We start from the raw sequence: 21,518 nt of genomic DNA on the forward strand, positions 1-21,518 counted from the left end.
ATTACCAGAATGATTAATAGGAAAATGGCATATTGTCCTTATAAATACACGTGTGCTCACATCATCAGTTTTACCAGTGAAAGACCAGTTTTGATTGAAACAGCGTGAGGTCCATTTATAACAAAAGAAGAGCAGAGAACAAGACAGCAGTGTGTGGGTGTTATTTTGTCTTTTTGTGATGAATCATTCTCCATAAAACCGCTTAAATGGTGGGTGATCTAGACCTTGATGTTTGGAGTTATTCAGACATACAGTTGGGAACAGGAGTGTCTTTGTACTCCGAGGCAGGGTGATGGCTCATTTGGCAGGTACATTCACTGATTATATGCCATATAGCCAAAATTGTTGAAGTGGAGGGGCAGGTGTGTGTCACCTTTGAGACAGGAGAGTGGTTTGCACTTACAGTGTCTTTACTATAACTGAGGTCAGCTCGGCCGGCCTCAAGCCATTTAAGTTCAACTGAATAGAAGCTTGAGGACAGGAGAGACAAGAAATACTGGTTGGTGTTGTGTCTGAGGCCTTCAACAGTCCTGTCATTGTGCTGTTCCGGCTTGATTTCTTCTTTCTCAGTTATGATGAGGGTGAAATGATGGCAGCTGTCAATGGAGGACTATTGCATAAGATTCTCGCTGCACATTAAGACGGGTTTTCCTTGGAGGACAGAAATCCCAGAGCGTGGCTGTGCAGGAATGCAAAGCCTACCTACTTTTCAGTTTCTTCTAGGGTCCACATCGGTTTGGCTTGATTGAAATTCTGTAGCACAATCTGAATACCTGCCTGGTCAGAACTTCTTCAGGCAAGTTGTACCCTAAATTGAGCAAAATACTGAAAACAAAGACTGAATATTATGTCCTCATGGGTTAAAAAAGGTAACCAGTTCCAGCACAAATCAGCGAGAATGAAAATGTCCCAGTTGGGATGTCCGGTGTCCAGCTCTGCAATGTGTCCCTCTGAAAAGGCTCCCATTTCAACATTTCTTGCCGGGTGGTTGGATGCAGATGACAACTGAAATTAAGGGGGGAAACTGTCTAGGAGACCATTTTGCAAGCTAATAACTACTAGTGGTTCCCTTAAAAAAAAAAAAAAACATAACCCAACAGTAGCATAGCCAGACAGTGGCAACTGTTACCATCATGTTACTTGTTAAATGAGAGTAGAGGCACCAGCACAAACAAACAAAATCGTAAGACCTGATGGAGTGCATGGCTACAGCCCGGCACTCCGATAACCATGCACACGTGTGGCACGTTCATTTGTTCATTTGTTCCAACTACGTACTGTGCAAAAAGCGCAGGACACAGCATTGTCATATGACAGACTTAAGCAACGCGGTTTATTTTGCTGTTTTTTTAAACTTGACGCCAGCTAAGAGCAGCTAGCTTGATAGGCTCCTATTTGTCAGGAGGAGGATGGACAGACGATGTCATTTTTAAAAAATGTTGCTGCTGCCATTCAGAAACAGAACTATCATTAAGTGGTAAACTTGACCCAAACACCTGAAAAATGTTTTATTTTCAGTTTTCACATAATCTAGAGAATATTCTAAAATAGTCATTGATTTGTGTTCATTCATTCTGATTTGACGCTGTGTCTCTGAAGCCCTGTGATTGGGTGAGCCCGTGCTCCGAATGGATGGGCTCAGGCCAACCTAAGACCACCCGTGACTATGTGTATGTAACCCAGTAGATGTAAACAGACATAATTCACACACTCAATGATCAGAATTGTAGAAACCCTAATACATTGTAATGCAGTTTAATGCGCCAGATAAAGTAATGTTTCAAAAACAATTTTAACCTATGGTTTGGAAGATACATTTTAATTTTTGAGAGATGAAGTATAATCAAGGATATTAGTTTGAAGGCACCCACCACCATGTAAAACCCCTGAGCCCAGCGAAATTTCACTTACAATTTTCAAAAAAATATGGTTCAAACTTGAATGAAAGGAAGGATTATTTGAAGGGGGTAGTTTGCCGAGTTAGATGAGAAGATTGATACCACTTTCTTATGTGTACGCTAAATATGAAGCTGCAGCCAGGACACGGATAGGTTAGCTTGGCATAAAGACTGGAAACAGCACAAAGCTAACAAAATCTGCCTAGCAGCACTTGTCCAGGACATCAGTCACGCTGGCCAGCCAAGAAAAAGTGCAGCACAGCACCCTGCGGAAAACCACAACATGCCATATAACACTTTGTTTTTTGTACAGATTAAACAAAGGAGATACAAGTTAATCTGTGAGCTTTACAGGTGCTAAACTAAGCCAAACAGCTGCTGGCTCTAGCTTTATATTTAGCATACAGACATGAGGGTGGTATTAATTTTCTCGTCTAACTGTCAGCAACAATGCAAATAAGCATGTTTTCCAAATTGTTGAGCTATTCATTTAGAACAATGGTGTTACTGCAGGTGTATCTAACAACACAGTGTTATAGAAAGGAAGACAAACTGTAAACTAGCAGTGTTGGGGTTGGGGTGTGTGTGTGTGTGTGTCTCTGGTAGTGTTTAAAGATGACAGGGGATTGATGAGGGAAAGAAGTGTACCTAATTAAAGTTTAAAGATAAAAGAGGCAGAGTGGACAGGGATGAGGGAGTCCTTCACAACATTTGTTACTTTCTCAACACACACACACACACACGCACACACACACACACACACACACACACACACACACACACACACACACACACACACACACACACACACACATTCAGTCTCCAAACAAATCAGTTTACTCACCTGCCTCTGCTGGCAGACAGTGCTGAATGCAGCAAGAAAATATCAGGAATACAAATAATGTTTAAATGTTTTAACATCAGGGATTAAGTTTGATTTATAACTCAGGTTTCTGAGAGTGGTGTGAATGAACCAAAATAGTAAAACTGAAGGATGTAAAACCAAAAACAATGAGCTAAACAACACCAAAACACTACAGAGTCAAATAATAGTTCTCTTTGGATTCATCACTACAACCAACCCCTATCCCATACAAGTAGTCAAAGGTTAGATAATTCTATAATGACCTACAAGCACAGAGGGATATCGGACAAAATGCTACCTTCAACCATGAGCACAATGATTAATTGATGATTTCTGGGTGGAGGTTCATTATTGTATCCACACTCTCAATGAAAAAACACACTCCACCTCTATGTGTCTGGCTCAGCCACCCAAATGGTCTCATGTAAGTAGACAATAGTATATCCTCTCCCTACACATAATTGATTAGTCGATCTAAGGACTGCACACACACACTGTACTGTATTTCTACTGTGTTGGTGAAGATCCAGAGAGGAGAACAAGTGGAACAAGAGGAAGAGAGGAACTTGAAGAGTTTAACAATTTTGGAAATACAATGATTTGTGTCCTTATAGCTACACTAATCACTATTTTTATATTAGCAATGGTCGAAATGACTGTAATGTGAAAGGGTTCACTGTGATGCACTCAAATCTAATCAATTTGATTAAAAACCTTATAATTACACCCCGTATATTCTGTTTCACTCAGCAATAAGCCATATTTCCCAACACAAAGACACTAGCTGTCATACAAAACGTTTTACTGATTTAAATCGTTTTGATACGCTTGGTAAGTGATCATATCACTGTTCATATTACTGCTCCAACTATGATATTCAACTCAGTACAAAACTAGGCAAATTAAAGGCCCTGTTCATAAGGTTAATAGCTCAATAGCCTCCATTTTGCATCAGAGTTATTACGTCATGGTTGTGTTTGTGGCTTTCGGGGTCTTTCAATAAGCATTTAACCTGGAAGTAACTTACTACATCATGGCTAAGCTGACAATAGTGGTTTCAAAAATCACATAATGCAACTTTAAACACTCCATAATTCAGCTTTAAATAAAATCCTTTTAATATTGCAATATGATCATATTGCTTTACAAAACTCTCGTCCAAATGAGTTATTTCAAGTAAACTGTAAATAAAAAAAATTTTAAAAAAAGAAGTGCAGTATATTGATATTGACAAGCATTTTAGCCTTATTGCCCTGCCCTAACTGTGTGCAGAGCAATATAATATATATAAATATGTATACATATTTGTATGTGTGTGTGTGTATATATATATATATATATATATATATATATATATATAATGTGTGTGTGTGTGTGTAGGGTAAAGAGAAGACAGATTAAATCTTTTATAAAGATGTTGAGAAAAAGAAAAGAAATGGGATCCCTGTGTTGTAGCACACCATCATCCCCTGTCAGCCCAATCCACCAATCCTACCCTCTCTTTCTCGATTTGTTTCTTCTCTTTCTCCTCTCCGACTTCTCAGAAGTCTCTCCTGTGTATCTTCACCCTGTCACCCTATCTCTCTCCGCTCCTCAGCTAGCTGATTCTTCCTTTAAAAAAAAATAAAAAATAAACAGAAAAAAGAGCTAAAAGAGTTATTGAAATTGAATTCTATAAAATTAGAAACTGTAGACACACGCACATATATAAATATATATGCCGGAGGATTTATTTTCCAGGCGGCACAAGGTTCACTCTTATCTGCTCCTCTGCGCTGCTTTTTGGCAACTCTCCTCCTGCTTCTGCTTTGTCTCAGCTCCTTCTTTATTTACCCTCTTCTCTTTGGTGTAAACCAAGATAATTTCTCTGGGGATTCCTGTGAGCCCAAGTGCCCAAAGCAGCTGGAACAACAGACATTAATAATTTGCCCAGGGACTGAGTGATGATAATGCACACACACGCACACGAACACACCGCTAAGATGAATGGAGGGCCTACTGGGTCGCTCAGTAGTAGGCACAAGTTCCTCAAGTCCAACGGGAAAGCAGGATGTGTGGTGTGTGTGAGAAGAAATGAAAGGTCAAAGAATAATGTTGGTTTATTGTCAGGTTTTCCTTCCTCTAAAATTTCAACCACACCATTCTGCACTCAGTCTCATTGTTCAGTCTTACTCTGTAATACTTGTTTTATTGGCCTGCAGACATTTTTCATCATTAGGATTCCAGCCGTTTCATCAATTAACAAATGAGTCTATGCTACGCTCACTGAGGTCCTAACACATCGGAAAAAATTTATGAACCATGCACCAGAAAGCTCTTGGTGTTGCAGCAGACAATGTGAATACACAATATGAAGGTCAATTGATACGTGTATGGAGAGGATCAATACGGTTGACACATGCAAGGTCTGGGATTCATTTTCTCACAGGGATCAAGGCCTTGTATTGTTGGAACATCAGTGATCACAAACACAAACACAGCCTCATTGATCCTGATTGATTGGTCACATCACACCAAGGCCATGAGGGCTGGTGGAGGTGAACTTGGACAGCTACTTAATTATAAAGTTACTCACCGTGTAACACAGTCCACAGCACAGCACAGCTTGTTATATGTACACATTTAGGGCTGCAGTTAACAATGATTTTCATTAAAGTTTAGTGCGGTAGAAATGTTTGTCTAAATGATTTATTGTCCATAAAATGTCTAAAAAGAGTGAAAACTACTATTCACAAGTTCCCAGAGACCAAGGTGACAATCTTCAAATCCCATGTTTCCTGAGAAGTAGTTCAAATCCCGAAAAAATTCAATCTACAGTAATAAACATTAACACAGAAATCTTGATCGAGAGGCTGAAATCAACGAATGTTTAAGCCACACTGCAGCTCCAGGGATGGCAGTGTTGGTCAGTCAGCCCACCACTTAGTTCCAGAGTGAAATACCTTGACAGGTATCAGGCAATGATGGTCCCCAGACGATCCTCCTATTTAGCACCACCAGCTTTTTCACTTATGCAGTGAGTATATTGACATCTACTTGATGGATTGGCACAGAATTTGGAACAGATGTTCATGGTTCCCACTACAAAAATCCTGCTGATGCTAGTTGTACCCTGAGGTTTCCTCTTCAGAGTGAAATGTTTTAAAAATAACTATTGGACTGACAGCAATGAAATCTGGTTCAGACATTCATATTCTCACAGAAATAGCTTACAGGAATAATTGTATTAACTTGTAATTGTATTAACGTAATTCACTTTTCATCTAGTGCCATCAGGTCAAAATTGGAATTTGTCACAGACTTTGGTTTATGATCAAATACCTAATAAACAAATGACATTTGCATCAGCCTGAACTGTGTTTTATTATACCTAACCTACTATAGATCAGCAGGTTAACTTTGTTATTGTGTTAGCGTTCAGATCAAAACAATGCTAAGCCTATGAACAGGCTCACAGATCGAAGAGCAAGGCAAGTCTTTAAAATTCATCTCTTATCAAAATGGTTGTCAATTTATTTCCTGGTGATTGACTAATCTATTAATTGGCTAGTGGTTTCAGCACTTTAGACATTGTACAATTGATGACAAGTAAAACTATCAAAACCAGATGAGAGTTATATAAACACAGAGATTTCCATTCTAGAGTAGTGGTGTGGTTTTTGTTAATTAATGCTAAAAGCGACAGAAACACCTCAGTGTCCATACAATACTTTAAGGTTCAATAATGCAGTATTTGTCTCAGATTAGTAATTAGCTATCATGCAACAGAGCATTGTGTGGAACATATCTTAATTTAGTAAAAAAAAAAACCATCCAGCATGATATCCGATTTAAGCAGCAGTAACAAAGATAACTAAGGTGACGGAAAAAAGATTCGTCAACGGAAGAAGAGGTAAAAAATAATTAACTCTTTAATAAAAAATACATTTATAAATTCGGCAGCATGAACTTCTCTTGAACATTTCCATAAATCCAGGGTGAGAGATACAATGAAAACCAGCTGTACAGTAGGCATTTAAAATAAACCACATCCTGGGAAGCAAACACATACAAATGAGGAGGAAAGGGCAGGTTGGTTTGAAGGAAAAACAGCAAACACTATGTAAATGACTTTAAAATAGCAGACTGTTTCTGAAGAAACTTATCTCGCAAACAAAGACCAAACAGAACTGAACAGAGTTTTTCTAACATCATTGTCAACACCACAACAGGACAATGTTGCTTTGGGTTGATCACAACACCACAAGATTCAGTCTTTCTAATACAACTACAGCAGCTTGGTATAAAGACAAACAACACTTGGACAGACTGTGAAGGCAAAGCCCTCAGATCAAGTTGTCCTTATGCACTGGTTTACAGTCAGCTATACCACAACACATGCTAGAGGGAAAATGGCAAAATGGACTCTGGATCAGTGTTTAAGGACAGCTTCATCCTACTCTGGGGAGGAAAACTGAGTCACCAAACACTTTATACTGAAAACGGTGTTTCATGTGCATTTAATTACCAGAGATAATGATAGAGATGAAAACTGAATGATATTTTCATGACTGGATGGCACTGATGGATGAACAGACTGGGAGGTCACAGGTTCTACAGCAGCCTTATTGCACACAGAAGAAAGCTTTGACTGGAGGTTGTTTTCCAAAATCAGTCCTTTACATTCTTTAGAAATATTCCTTTTCAAGCCTCTTAATTTACTCAGGCAGATAGCAGGCTTGTTGCGCCGCCATATTAGATTTTTCAGAGGCCATTTGAAGTTTCTGCCCAAACAGATTGTGCACAAACATGTCACATACTGCGGGTTTTTGTGGACATATGAAGGGCCTGATTGGTTTGGAGCAAAGCCAGGGCATACAGGTGGACATAGACATTTATGTCGTAATAAAATAGATGTGTACCAGTTGGAAAAAAAGGTTCTATCTTGCTATAGAGAGAGGCACCGTAGGGATCATGTGTGTTGAGTAAACAATGTCTCTCATTAACTGAGGATTGTTTTTTCAACATTTGGTTGATCATATAAAAGTGAATTTTAGAGGTCAAAGCAGGTGAAATGCCTTTTATTGCCCTTCCTTTCAGTAAAGTCCTCAAATACTAAGTGTATCTGAAATAAAAAGCACGATAGGCCCAAAAGTTTTCTTTGTTGACTGAGTTTCAAACCATTCATTGCTCAGGGCTCTACTGTGACAATACAGTCAGAAAATGTATAGTCATGTCCAGCAGGGAGTTCACCTGGAGCTGACACATCCTAGACGTTTTAAATTAATGCCCCTAGAGCTGCGGGCCAAAATATCGCAGTTGTGGTTCTAAGTGTTGATTATGGGGCAGAATCTGTGCTTTGGGGTTAATTACACTACGTTGCTGTTATTAGCTGCCAGCGTAGTCTGGGCGCATGCAGAAAATACCAAGCTGGTGGGAGTTTTCAGCGGATGCACAGAAGTTCTGTGTGGGCAAAGTGCTTAGAGGGATGGAATAAGGGAAGAGTATGCCTGGGGGAGGGAAGTTTCCACTTACTGAGTGGCCTCTCTTTTTTTCTTTATCCACATGTGGCAATAGGTCAGGGGCCGGTTCCCCGAAGATATTTTAGCCTGGTCTAATGTGTTAGCCCAGTCTTAATTTAGCTCTTAGATTAGTCTAATGCATTTTAGATTATTTAACAAAAATAAAGACTGATTCATGTTTAGCCTAAAAAGTTAGCTAACTCAGACCTAAGAGCCATGTTTACATGGTAAAGATCAGTGACAAAAGCTGACCAGTAGCAGCGACAGAAAAGAGGAAAACATGGCCCATAATTTGCGGTTTGTTAATAATGCTATGGAGTGACTTATGAGAAGGGAAAGAGTCTTGCACACCGCAGTTGGAACACGTTGGAAATATACAGCAGTGATAACGTCATCAGTTGTTTTCATTTGCTCTACAAAACTACCCTAAGTCTGACTGACAAGTTACTAGAAGTTCTAAGTCCTGCCATCAAGATATCACGAAACCAAAGCAGCTCAGTTCTGCCACAGGTCTGCACTGCGCTGCGCTGAGCTCTTATTCTGCTGGAGGTTTTTTCGTAACGTTACATTCTTTGCTGAATTTTCCAAGTAAAATGTCCTTGTAACTGTTGAATTCTGACAGAAAGTAAACATCTATCTTAGAGTGAAGTTAGCTGAGCAGTTTGACACAGTTGCTCTTGTGTTTCAGTTTGAAAAAAAGCCCTAATTTACCCAGAATTCATGGCAGATGAATCCCATTTTAGATCGTCAAGAACTAGACAGCTTTGTGCAATAGATGAATTTAGATGAAATCTCTCTGAAGTCTGTATTTGTGAAGTATTTACAGAAACTTAAGGTGGGACACGGTAAGTTTATTTTAAAAATGGCCTGCCCAGTAATGGATGTGGCAGCCTTCTCTTGCCCTTAAGCACTGTGTTAAAAATATATTAAAATAAAAAACCTTTATTTTGTTCACAAATACATAAATGTCTCTTTATAAAGGGTATACTGTTTATAGCCTTGAATATAAATTAGACAGTTTTGTAGGTCTTAAAAGAAGTCGGCCTTGGACAAACTGCTTCTCTGATCTTCTGTTTCCGTTAATTCTCTTGTCTCAAGTCAACACCGCACTGGTTCGACCTTTGACTCAGAATGTGCAGCACTGCATTGATACTAACTTCCCTCACTAAACTATAAAAGACACGTATCTACTTGACTCCACAGGGTTTCGGCAGGACACAGTCTTGATAATCAAATCCCCACAACTCTTAATAACAGTCAACAGGCAAAATGATTTCCTGGGCATTGTAGCCTGGAAAGCCAGATAAATATTAGCTGTGTATTTTGCTGTGCATGGATGTTGTAGAGGTACAATATCATTTATTTTTAACTGCTCTTAAAAACAATTGCTTCAATTGGCGCTGCAAATCCTGCAGATGCAAAACAGGGTGTTAACCTTTAATGACCTACATGTACATACACTGTACACGATTTAGGTTCAATTCTGACAGTGATCACCAAATGAGATGCCAATTTTCAATCAACCTGTACAAGTTGCTGATATATTCTGACACAATACTTTTTTGGAAAGGGGCCATTGGGTATATTGTGCTAGTCATCTCTTTCTGTCCTCTTCAGATTCTCTTTCAAGCTGACTGTTTATTGACATTAACAAAAGAAAAGATTAAAGCGTCTCTCTGTAGTTATTCAACAGTGTAACTGTGGCAGTGATGATACCAGTGAGAGGATCTGACAGTATGGTAGCACCCAGAATCTGTGATGGATCTGTTTGAGTGACTTATTTTGGGCTGGCCCAATGGTCCTGAACATACAAGTGCAACAATTAAAAATCTTTCAGACAAACTATGACCCAATGTTTTCTTTTTTTGCCTGCAGGCTAAATTCCTGTATCCATAGTAAATATGAATTATGCCATTATGAAGTTTGGTACTTTGTGCTAGTTCAGTGAAAATGTGCTTGATTCTTCCATACTCAAATTACAGTATGAAGGTGTGACTGAGGCATCAAACAGAGAGGGTCAGGAGTAGATTCACCTCCTCTGATGATGTTTTACTGAGGATGACGTTCCAATCAGTGCTCAGCACCTTGAGATTTCTGTCACCGTCTGCAAATATAAAGAAGATTTGGATTAGAGTGAGAATATCATGGGATGAAATGCTAAATCCTCCTAAATTAACTTGAAAGATACCTACATTGATTTACAAGAGCAACTTCTACTTTTGAGGCTTTTAAACATTGGATTGTTCAAGTATTAAAAATAATTTCCATAGTATATATATTTTTCCGTAGAACAGTTCAACAAAGCAGAAAACTTTCGCGGTGTAGCAGCCAAATATGAGCCTTAGCTGCATTAACAGAGCCCACCAGTATGGCGTCACACTGCTGCCTGTCTACCTAGTATATGTCTGCTGTCGACTTCTTGATAAACTTGCAATAATATCATATTCGGAGAAAGGGGAATATTCCAGCAGCTAAGCCCGGCTAAGAGGGAGATTTTAATGGTGTGTTTTCCGCGGACAGATGTGACAAATCCGACCTCATCTCAGCATGTGGGGCAACGTGTAATCAACAAACATTACCGTCACAATCAAAGACAAAATGCCACAGAAGCAAGACTAAAGATGGATAGTCAGTGCTGGCCAGTAATAGGAGAGTACTGTCCATTAAAAGTTATAGATTCTATGTGGGACGTCATGAACTATAGATTGGCAAACACTACTACAAGATACAGTACTGTACCTCTGTCTTGTTGTAGATCCATAGTTATCCAACATCTGAGTGCTGGCCACCTCCAGGTTCCAGTCACACATCTCCAGCAGTTGTAGACACTCTGACCTGCTCCTCAGACCCAAGCAGAACAACTGCTCCACCTGCAGAGACAAACAGAGATCAAACAATCGTACAAAGGAGCCTGGAGTAAGGGAGGGAGAAGGAATGAGATGGGACGGTACTGAAGGGTCACAGGGGCAGCTACTGTATAAGAAAGATCTACACATGTTGTTGTTTTTTTACTCCTTCATGTGAGTGGTATTGCAGCAGTGAGCATATTGGAAAATCATTCCAGCCTTTATACAAGCTCAGTGTCTTTGTTCAAACACACTTCTGTTGCTTAAATTGAGACCTCGGGTTGCATTTTGTCTTTCTCTTCTAAACTTTGCTGCCACTATTAAGGAGCACTCAAGTGCTCCCTTTTGCCTACTGCCATCCAAACACATCTTCCATCCTCCCACAGTGGCCAAAACCGCAGCAAGTGAAGAGGAGGCTGAAGAATGCTGTAGACACAGCAGTGATTTTTATTTATAGCTGGATCATTGCAACAGTAATGACTTAATTTTCCCTTTGGGACCAATAAAGTTGCTGCTATCATATGCTGACATAAAGGAAAAATCACATTATGCAACTATGAATGACTACCTGTTTGCAGTTATATCCTGTAAAGAAAAAAACAGTAATTACAGAAAAAAACTCAAGTGAACTGGATCTAAGAGGACAGCAGTGTTTAACATTGAGGACTCTGGTTCCCTTTTAATAATTGCAGTGCTGCAACATAATTATCCACTTCATGGGGCCATTATTCTGGTGGACTGGTACCAGGTAATATTTGTGAAACTGTGCAGAAATGTACCTAGGAGAATTGGTGCTGTTCTAAAGGCAAAGGTTGGTCACACCATACATTGATTTGATTTTTTTTTTTTTCTGTTTAGTGAACTTTGCAATTAGTTAATTTACAAATAATAAACACCCATGGAATTATTTCTGAATTATTTTCCTCACTTTACTATTAGTGCCTGAATGTTTTGCACAGTACTAGCATGTAGGAAACACGTGGTTTTCAGTAACTGGCTGCAATGCATGCGCTTTTTCATTGTGTACTGATAACTGTTCTCACCTTTAAGTAATGCACAGCTTTCTGGACATTCCAGTTGTGGTTCTGGAGGGCAGCTTGGCACTCCTCTATAGTCACACCATGAACTGCCTCCTGCACCTGAATCATATAACAACAATAGTGTAAATCTCTTCAACGCCAATCGACACTTAACTGTATATTCCCCTGCCTCTGATTCCTCATTCCTGTTGATGGACCTCAGAGCTACCTTCAACTGTAACAACTACACACACCACCGTGTCGATTCCTTCTGATGAACTCATCCCTATCAACTTGACATTAATTCTTCACGTACAGATACTTTCAAAACTGACAATTAAGTAATACTTTTAGGCGCTTGATAAGAATCCAAGTGCTGAGATTTAAGCACCGCTGAATTTGATGAGGCTTTTTGAACAGTCTCCCGTCTCTCCCCCAAAATGAATTAAATCTGTTTGAGGTCTACTATTTATGTTTAACAACCTTAAACTAACTATTTCTAACAGTGTTCCTGAGTGGGATGGGAATTTCTAGCAGCACAGTCATGGATTATATATATATCTTTTAATTGATCAATATTTCTTATCCACTTGTATAAATGTGATACTTGATTGATACCTATACTAACAATATCACCAAATCACCTCCTGCTACTTCTAAAACTAATATTTGAACTACTACAGCCGGCGAATGTCTAGTGCAGTAAAGTGTATATACAATCCCATATTCCTGGTGCAACTACCGTGCAGCCACAGATCTCAGTATCCACTTGAAAATGCCATTTCCCTGATCAATATAGAGCCTTCGGTGTTTCGCAGTGATTCTGACTCCAGTTCAACCAGGTTCAATCGGTGTCAGAATCAATTGGCCAGTAAGAGGAAATTCTCAGCAAAAATTATTTTGGCCTTTGTCTCCAAAGAACACCGGCATAATTTTAAATAAGTTATGAGAAGTTTTAACATTTTTGTGCTTTTCCATTGTGACGGAAATGGATAAATGTGTTTGTATCCTATCAAGTTTTGAACTAAAAAGATATTCAAACGGAACTTCCTGTTTAATTAGCCAAATTAATTGGCTTTCATAAGTTCAGCTCCAATTTGAAAATGATGTTTTACTGTTACACATCAATAATAATTCTGTTATGATACTGATTTGAAGTGGAATAGGGAGTTATTCTGTTCAATAAAAATGATATGAGCAAATTAAAGACTATAACTGTACGTGGCAGCAATTTCAAATCATTTCAGAAACAGAGACACACACACACACACACACACTTCCCTACAGACTATGGCCTGAGTGGACAACCAATAAAAATTACCTTCTATTGCCCCCTTGTGTTCAGTATACGAGCAAACGTAATATACTGTACACCATAACATACGTGTATACATACTTGTTTTTTCTCCAAATTAAATTTAAACGCTACTTTAACTGTGTTACTTTTGAAAGTGCAAGTTCCAGCTGAGAGAAGTCAAGCGAACCATTTATTAAATAAACACTGCACTCTATTACATCACATTTAAAGTCTTATTTCTTGTTACACCAGTGGTACTGAATTACCCTGATAATTGCTCTGATACTTTAGCTTGCATCTGTGTGATAATGACTTAATCTCATAATAATGGAACAATGCGCTCTCACACTAATGATAGAGAACTAAGAACGGATGGCTCACTGTTTAAGGCCTCTACTTTTTATTTATTTTACAAAAACGAATCGAAGTAGCATTAAGGAAGACATAAGGTCAACTATAAATTACAGATAAATTATCACACTGCAGGGGTTTGAGATCCATCATAAGAGACGAAGGGAGCAAGCTCAGCACTTTAATTACTGAAGCAATAAACAATACCTTTCAACACATGATTGAAATCATTAAATTATACGCAAGTTTCAGTGGAGTAGTTGCAAAAGGCAATCCCAATATCTCTGACCTTACCATTTTGATCCTGTCAGCTGAGTTCCCGCCTCCATCTGTCCTGGTACAGGAAGCAGTGACCACCGGTACTGTCAGCCCGTCTGAACAGACACGAGGGAGACTAACTGATGTCTTCATCCCTGACCGTGGTCCTCCTAGACTGCTGTTATTGTTGGAGGAGAAATTAGCCTTCAGCTCGCCTGGCTGGATGATGCCCTGTCCCTGGGCATGTCCCTGGACAGCCTGGCTGCTGACCACCATGGGTCTGACAGTGGCAGTGTTAGCTTGCCGTACATGCCTCTCTTCGACACCGCTGGCGGGAAGGTTCTCTGCCTCCCTGAGGAAGCGGTCGTATCGGTCAAGGTATGGCGGTCTCTCCGGCAGAAGGTAATAGTGGGTGTTACTGACTTTACGTCCATCACGTACAATGGGGAGGATACAGGGGCCCTTATTGGCGGGGTCCTTACCCTGGGCCTGGGCATGGATCACTTTGGGTGCAGCATATTTAGGATCTGAGGCAAAGATGTGTGTGGTAGGCATGAGTTTACCTGGAGAGGTGGAGAGGTAGGAGCTGTAGGTGTGTGTGGGGGGGCAGGAGATGAGGGGAGCCTGAATGGTGGTGGGGCTTACAGAGTAAACTCTCTGCTGAGGGGAGCCCACTACCAGGCCCATGGGGCTAGGAGTCCTGGAACTCGGCTGGGACAAAGGGTCCCTTGGAGGGATCTGAGGTGGTCTGTTATGGTCTGGGCCTGAAACATCCTCTGTGGTGTCTGCTGGAGTCGGGGACAGAGAGAGATCCCTTGACCAGCGAGCAGATGTGTAATCGCCCCTCTTTATAGGGCGAGGGGGAATGGGGACACGTGGGGGGATCTGGGGTTTGTCTTCATTGGAGGAGAGGACACTCTGCTGGTGTCCCTCCTGAGTCTGAAGGGTCTGAGGAGTCTGGGGAAATGAAACTGAGGTCTGGGATGGCGAGCTTGACCGAGCAGTGCTTCCCGTCGGTACGTTGAGCCTCCTCATACACTCTTGCTGGAGCTCTTGGAAGATTTCTGAAGACTGGGAGAAAGATGTGGACAGGCCCTGGCTCTGCTTGCTAGGGAGAAAGAGGTTATCCTCCAGGCCTGGTCTTTCTGGACCCCTGGGGCCAGGAGCCTCAACCTGCACCTTCTGTCCAGAGGATAGTGCCTCGTCAGCTTCGTCTGGGATACGGACATCACTCTGCTCCTCTTCATGCTGCTGCTCCGAGCTGTTGATGGAACTCACCTTTGTGAGGAAAAGAAAATTCAACTTATTTCTCAAAACAGTCTAAACAATTTAGAACTTGAATACATTGTACAATGGAACTAGATGATTAGAGGAGACAAACATTCCCTTTTCAAAAATTTCAGCATAGTGTCAAATATGCTGTATCACCTCCTAACGTACCTCCATATCATCTTCATCTTGGGCTACATCATCATAGGCTGGGGGTGGGGGTAATGGCCGTGCATCCCAGTCCACTACTGGTGTGGGGTGAAGGGGGCGGGGCAACGATCTAGATGGACTCTGAGGAGGAGTCCGGTCCAGGATGTTCTCTGCTTCCAAAGCCAGCCTCGCCAGTAAGGGGATCTGACTTTCAACCACGGGTGAGGGGGAGGGTGTGGATGGCGGGAACTCCTCCCCAAAGTCAATGAGGGAAACTTCGCTATTGGGGTTGTAGCCTGAGCCTGAAGTGCGGCTACTCCCCTGTTTGGAAGCAGAGACCCACACAGGAGGTTTAAGTTTTAAGCCTTTGACAGAACTTGTTTTCCGAAGTGATAATCTCTTTAATCCTGTAGAGGTCAGATCCTCATCGTCGTTCACTGGATCGTAGCAAGGCTCTGGAGACACAAACACACAATATATTTATGAATTTACTGAAAAGGTGATGTTTATAAAGTGATGATACTGAGGCTCTCTAAGATCACTTCACACCACAAAATACACTCCGCTCCAAAAAAGTCTTGGGGTTCACTGAACACTGCACACCTGTTAGAGGGATACAAGGGTGGAAAGATGAAGAAACAAAGATGTTAAGAAAGAAATAAAAGTAGATGGCGGAATCACAGCAAACACAGGCAAAGGAGAGACAAAAAATATGCAATGTACCTTTGAGGAGTGGAGCTAGGAGGGAACAGAGACGGCATGAGCAATGGGTGAGGAGCTGCTGAGAGAAACCAGACTTACTCTTGATTAACACTGCTGGTTGAGGAGGGCGGGGAGGGGGCTCCTCTGGAGAAATAAACATAGACACCGCCACCGCAAAGGAGAAACAGAGGGAAAAAAACGACAGTAGCAAAGATAAAAGATTATAAAAAAGCAGGAAGCAAATTTCAGATTGCAAATGAAAGTTTTTAAAGCAAGTGTTAGAAAAAATAAGAAGAAATGCAAGCTGTTTTGGTGGTTCTTCTTCGGAAGCAAGGTGTACACTGCTACAACTTTGAAGTTGAAAACACAATCCATTATGTAAATGTAAAAGTGGATTATGCTATCATTCTTTAATTCATTCAGAGGTGTATTAAATACTGACTGACACTAGGCAACATTAAAGTTAATATTTTTTTAATCTTTCTTTACATCAGCAACATTTGTAGTTAGACAATAAAACAGATTGATTAAGAAATTAAAAAACAAACAAATTTTGTAATATGTAATATATGATGAGAAGATGACTAAATAGACCTTTATTCGGGCCTGCAGGTATGTTGTTTCAGTGCCACAGCACAAATTCTGGTCTTCCTTTATTTTTAGGTCACAAACGCGGGTCTTAAAAGAATTCATATCCCATAATGTGTTTCAATTAAAATGATCATGACTGTGGCATGGTTTAAGTCTTAGTTAACAGCTCTTGCACTCACTTTTAGCTCGCCCTGGTAGCTGTGTGGGCCGAGTAGCACTGAGGTCTAGACCCAGAACATCAGGAGGATCCATGGGATTCCCAAGGTACAAGCTAGAGGGAGGGGAGGGACAGACTTTATTACAGTAAATGTCAATGTAGTGAATGTAACTAACCTGGGCGATATAATGTTGCAATAAGCTGGTGGACATTTAAAATAATATGCTACTGCCATTTATTGGTCACAGTTAATTACTACTACTACTACAACCCAGAAAAAACTAATGAGATAGACAACCAAATTCCAACAGGGGGGGATAAGTACAGTACATCTTTACTAAGTGATGAGGAGACATTTAGACCACTTTAAAACCTCTTGGGGTACCTTGTGGCACTACATTCACACAACACTAAAAGAAAAAGAAAAAAAAGAAGCTGGTCCTTACTCGTCAATCCTGTCAGGGAAGCCCCAGCAGCGGTGAGGGTTGGTGTCTCCGTGTCCTGTGTGGATGAAGCTGTTCTTGAGTGGCCGACTGATGTCATGAGCTGACAAACCCGCTACAGATGTCACCACATTTCTGGGGAACTGTCCAACCTTAAGGGTACGCTTGTTTTGACCTCGCCACCAGTAGTTCTCTGCCCTGAAAGACAAGAGATAGTGAGGATGAAACAGGACCAGCCACACTTTTTTGACGGGTCAAATGTGTACATCTGCATGGGACTACCACATCCAATAATCCTACTGGACATTTAGCAACTTGACAATTAAAATATAGTGCATTTATTTTAATAAAAAAAACTAAAATGTTTTTATTATTAACGAGATACCCAAGTCCAAATATCTTTAAAGGTCACTGGAAAAGACCTGTAAATTGTAAAGTCAGTGTTTTTTCCTTTAAAGCAACGTTCATCCATAATGACGTTGGGAAGTTGGTTTATTGAACAACTTAAATCAAAAACACGTATTTATACTCACCTTCCCTCGATGATGGTGATTATATCATTGACCTGGATCTGTAGTTTGTCAGGCTCGTCAAAGTCCTGCAGAGCACACATGTCTGTCGGCATGGTCTGAAAAACACATAACAATACAGACATAAACACACACAGAGGACGCAACAAAGTTTTTTTAACACAGCAAACTTATACAAGTGGGCCATACTGTAAGTTTGTTCACATAGTTATTTAAGCTGAGGGCATTTCTCAGTTTCTTCTTTGGAGTCCGTCCACTAGGTGGAGCATAAAGCCCATTTATGCAGTGATAGATAACTGAGGGAACACTGCCCTCTGTGTAAGTGAGGTATCATGACTACCAGTCAGGTCTCTCTTGTTTAGTTGGTTTGCTTGGAAATGGAGAGTAGTTTAGGAGTCCTTAACAGTAAAAAAAAGTTCAAAAAAACCCTCGTATTTAACACTCGGGATAGACACCATCGGCTACCCAAATTACTTCTCCCCTACCTCAAGCAGGAACTCTCTCAGGGCGACAAAAGTAGGTCTGTCATCTGGTTTCTGTGCCCAACACTGCAGCATGACATTATAGATATCCTGCGGACAGTCCTCTGGCTTAGGGAGGCGTTCACATTCTTTATCAATCTTGTGCAGGATCTAAAATAAAGCGTTTATTTCCACAGTAGAGGAAAAGAAATGAATGACGAGGAGGAGGATGCAGGACAATTGAAAAATAAATCAGTGTAGAAGTAAAAAAAATACTAGTTTTGTGGGTCTGTCTGTGATACTTTAGCTTCAAGACTATATACAGTATGTTTCCATAGTACTTTTCTGTATGTGTTTACCTGGCTCCCATTAAGACCCAGCCAAGGCTCCTGACCATGTGTGAACATCTCCCAGAGAGTGACTCCAAACATCCATGTATCTGTAGCATGGGAAAACGTTCTGGTCTTCAGACTCTCTGGGGCACACCTGGAGTAGGACGAACACCAAACTATATAAACCAATTATCTGCAGTGCAAGACTGTGCAGATGTAAGGCTCACTTTGTTTAGGGAATGTAATGATTCTTTAAATAGGGCTACTCTGACAGAAAAAGTATTTAAAAGGGTGTATTATTTTGAAACATAGCAAATATTATATATGCATATGAATAAAATCGATAGGAGCGAAACAGATTTCTGATTGATGCTTGACAATACAGAATTTGGGAAAGAAACCAGATAAGCTGAACAAGCCTTGTTTTATAAGAATTAATAGCAGGGCTGGAATGCAGCTTTGACCAATCAAATTTCTCTGTGGAAACTTTCTGCAATAAAATGAGTTAGGGTCACACCCTAACCTCTATATCCAACTCTGGATCATATCCAAGTAGAGTTTTAGTTTTTGTGTTGCTCCTTCAGTCCGCTCACCATGCAAAGGGGACCTTGCGATGCTCCTGCATGACATAGTGCTCATGGTTGTTAGGCAGCGCCCTCATCAACCCAAAGTCACCGATCTTCACTCTGTGCGCTGAAGCCAACAGGATGTTCCTGAAAAGCCAGGGTCAAATATTTAATGGTTATACATTTAAACACACATGCTTGTTATACTATATGACCTCAGAAATAGTCAGTGCAACCTTTTTTAACACTGCTTCTCAAAGATAGAGTTCGAGTTTAACAAGTCTTAACAGTTTTCTCACACACAGTCACAACAACAATCAAGACTGCTATGATGATAACCGTTAACCGTCCGTTGAGGGGAGAAAGAAAAACAATGTTTCATCAAGCTGAATTTGACCTAAAAAAAAAAAGTCAAATCCCGACATCATTTTGGTGAAATGTTACATTCTAGCAGGAAATAAACCAAATACATAAATAAATAAATAAATACTTAAGAGGTGTGTTTTATTGTTGCCTGCCAAAATAGACCCACAAAAAAATGGGGTAGTTGTGAAGGTCAATCATGAGCCACGTTCAAAATGTGATCCCACCACATAAGATGTACTGTCCCATTCAATTACAGTACACTTGTCAATCCTTTGAGGATCCTTTTGCCCAGCACACTTACAGCATGTTGGGCATAATGAACTGTAAGTGGTATCCCATTCTGAACACAACTCAGGACCTACCATAGGTTTTCATTGTAGGCTGGAATAAATAGGGAATGTATGAGGAATACAATTTACTGTCTTGTAGGTTATTAAACCAGCAGGACTTCGATGGTCCACAATTTAAAACCACAGCTTGAGTAATCAGCTTAGTGTTTGGTTTACTGTAACAGCCATGTGTAGTCATTTCCATTTTATCACAACTTTAACTGGGAAAATTACTATTTTTACCTGCCATTAAACTTTTTCTCAAGCATCTTAATAGTGTCAACAAGTGAAAGTGACTCATTTTGGAAAGACCAAGAACTTAGACCACCCAGTACAGCACAACTGACTCATTTTGCTTATGGGCCAAGTCTGCCTTTAATGGCCTGTAAATTTCTGGGTGGAGGAGAAGGAAAAGCAATATAACAAATTCAAAATATCAGTTAAAAATAACTTGCAAGAAATATGTTTTAAATAAATCAAATAAACAGGTTTTAGCCATTTTGTAGCTGCCAAAACTTACAAAGTCCACCTTAAAAAGCTCTGTATCCTACCTGGCAGCCAGGTCCCTGTGGATGAACCTCCTCTGCTCCAGGTAGGCCATGCCACAGGCCACCTGTACAGCATACTGACACAGGGTGTGGATCAACACTGGACCCTGTGGACGAACACATCGCAAACGCTCCAGCAGAGAACCCAGAGGAGCCAGCTCCGTCACCTACAACACATGGAGAGAAATAAAGAGAGGGTGGGTGAAAAGAGGAAGGAGGAATGTGGCAATAAATAGTAAAAGGAATAGATGATATATAAGAAAAGATAGAGGTGTGATTTTAAGATGAAAGGAGGAACAAAGTGAGAACAGGAGGAAGAAATATGTTGATGAAAAAGGAGAATGTAATGAGACAAGAACGGCAGAAACAAGAATAGAAAGAGATGTTGGCAAGAGGTAATCATAACATGACCCAAAAAATATTTGGCAAAATGAATGCAAAAACCCTGGAGGAAATAACTAAAACATAACACAGGGTTGAAAACAAGGCCGAAATGTCAGTCCTTATTTTAGCCCTCCATCCACTTGCTCCCCTCCCTTCCTATCTCTCTTTTTTTTCCTCCATCTTCCCATCTTCCCATCACTCTCTCCAGTCATGACAAAAGCCTTGAGATGCCTGACCTGATTCAAATGGACTTTAAGGTCCTAGAGCAAGCTGAGATAGTGCCTGAGAGCGACATTTATGATGTGTGAGAGCACAGGGGAGGCAAGAAAAAGCAAGTACACTAGTGGCTCATGTACACCTGAGCATATACTGTATGTGTTTGCATATTATCTGTCTCTGTAAATTCCTCCCTGTATGCGTGTGTTTCTGTGTGTCCACTACCATCTTCATTGGGTGTGTGAGCACCACACCATAGAGGCGAATGAGGTTCTGGTGGTCCAGGGAGTGCATGGCGTTGACCTCACAGATGAAATCTTCCAGAGCGTCGGGCTGGCTGAGCACATCTGTCTTCAGACACTTCACAGCTACGTTCAGCTGGAGAGCAGCATAAAGATTTCACATGATAGTTTCAAAATTATTCAGATGAGTCACCCCC

The 21,518-nt window shown here is 40.5% G+C and overlaps 1 protein-coding gene across 10 annotated transcripts in view; it reads right to left on the bottom strand.

The window, feature by feature from the left end:
• Positions 1-9,085: 9,085 nt before the first annotated feature.
• tnk2b (tyrosine kinase, non-receptor, 2b) overlaps positions 9,086-21,518 on the bottom strand; it is a 62,205-nt gene continuing 49,772 nt past the window's right edge. For 8 of the 10 annotated variants that reach the window (XM_040143198.1, XM_040143194.1, XM_040143190.1 and 5 more), the window contains 13 exons: positions 21,305-21,457; positions 20,483-20,646; positions 19,264-19,383; positions 18,698-18,824; positions 18,363-18,509; positions 17,881-17,975; positions 17,351-17,545; positions 16,927-17,018; positions 15,476-15,909; positions 14,072-15,313; positions 12,154-12,249; positions 11,004-11,134; positions 9,086-10,368 (listed from right to left, as the gene is read on the bottom strand). In XM_040143198.1, coding sequence (XP_039999132.1) covers positions 10,362-10,368; positions 11,004-11,134; positions 12,154-12,249; positions 14,072-15,313; positions 15,476-15,909; positions 16,927-17,018; positions 17,351-17,545; positions 17,881-17,975; positions 18,363-18,509; positions 18,698-18,824; positions 19,264-19,383; positions 20,483-20,646; positions 21,305-21,457 — 3,003 coding nt within the window. In that variant the 3' untranslated portion in view covers positions 9,086-10,361. The remainder of the gene's footprint in view (positions 10,369-11,003; positions 11,135-12,153; positions 12,250-14,071; positions 15,314-15,475; positions 15,910-16,926; positions 17,019-17,350; positions 17,546-17,880; positions 17,976-18,362; positions 18,510-18,697; positions 18,825-19,263; positions 19,384-20,482; positions 20,647-21,304; positions 21,458-21,518) is intronic. The other 2 variants (XM_040143199.1, XM_040143200.1) reach the window with 1 other exon arrangement.

The sequence above is a fragment of the Xiphias gladius genome, chromosome 14 (genome assembly GCF_016859285.1).
Source record: "Xiphias gladius isolate SHS-SW01 ecotype Sanya breed wild chromosome 14, ASM1685928v1, whole genome shotgun sequence".
NCBI classification, from domain to species: Eukaryota; Metazoa; Chordata; class Actinopteri; order Istiophoriformes; family Xiphiidae; genus Xiphias; species Xiphias gladius.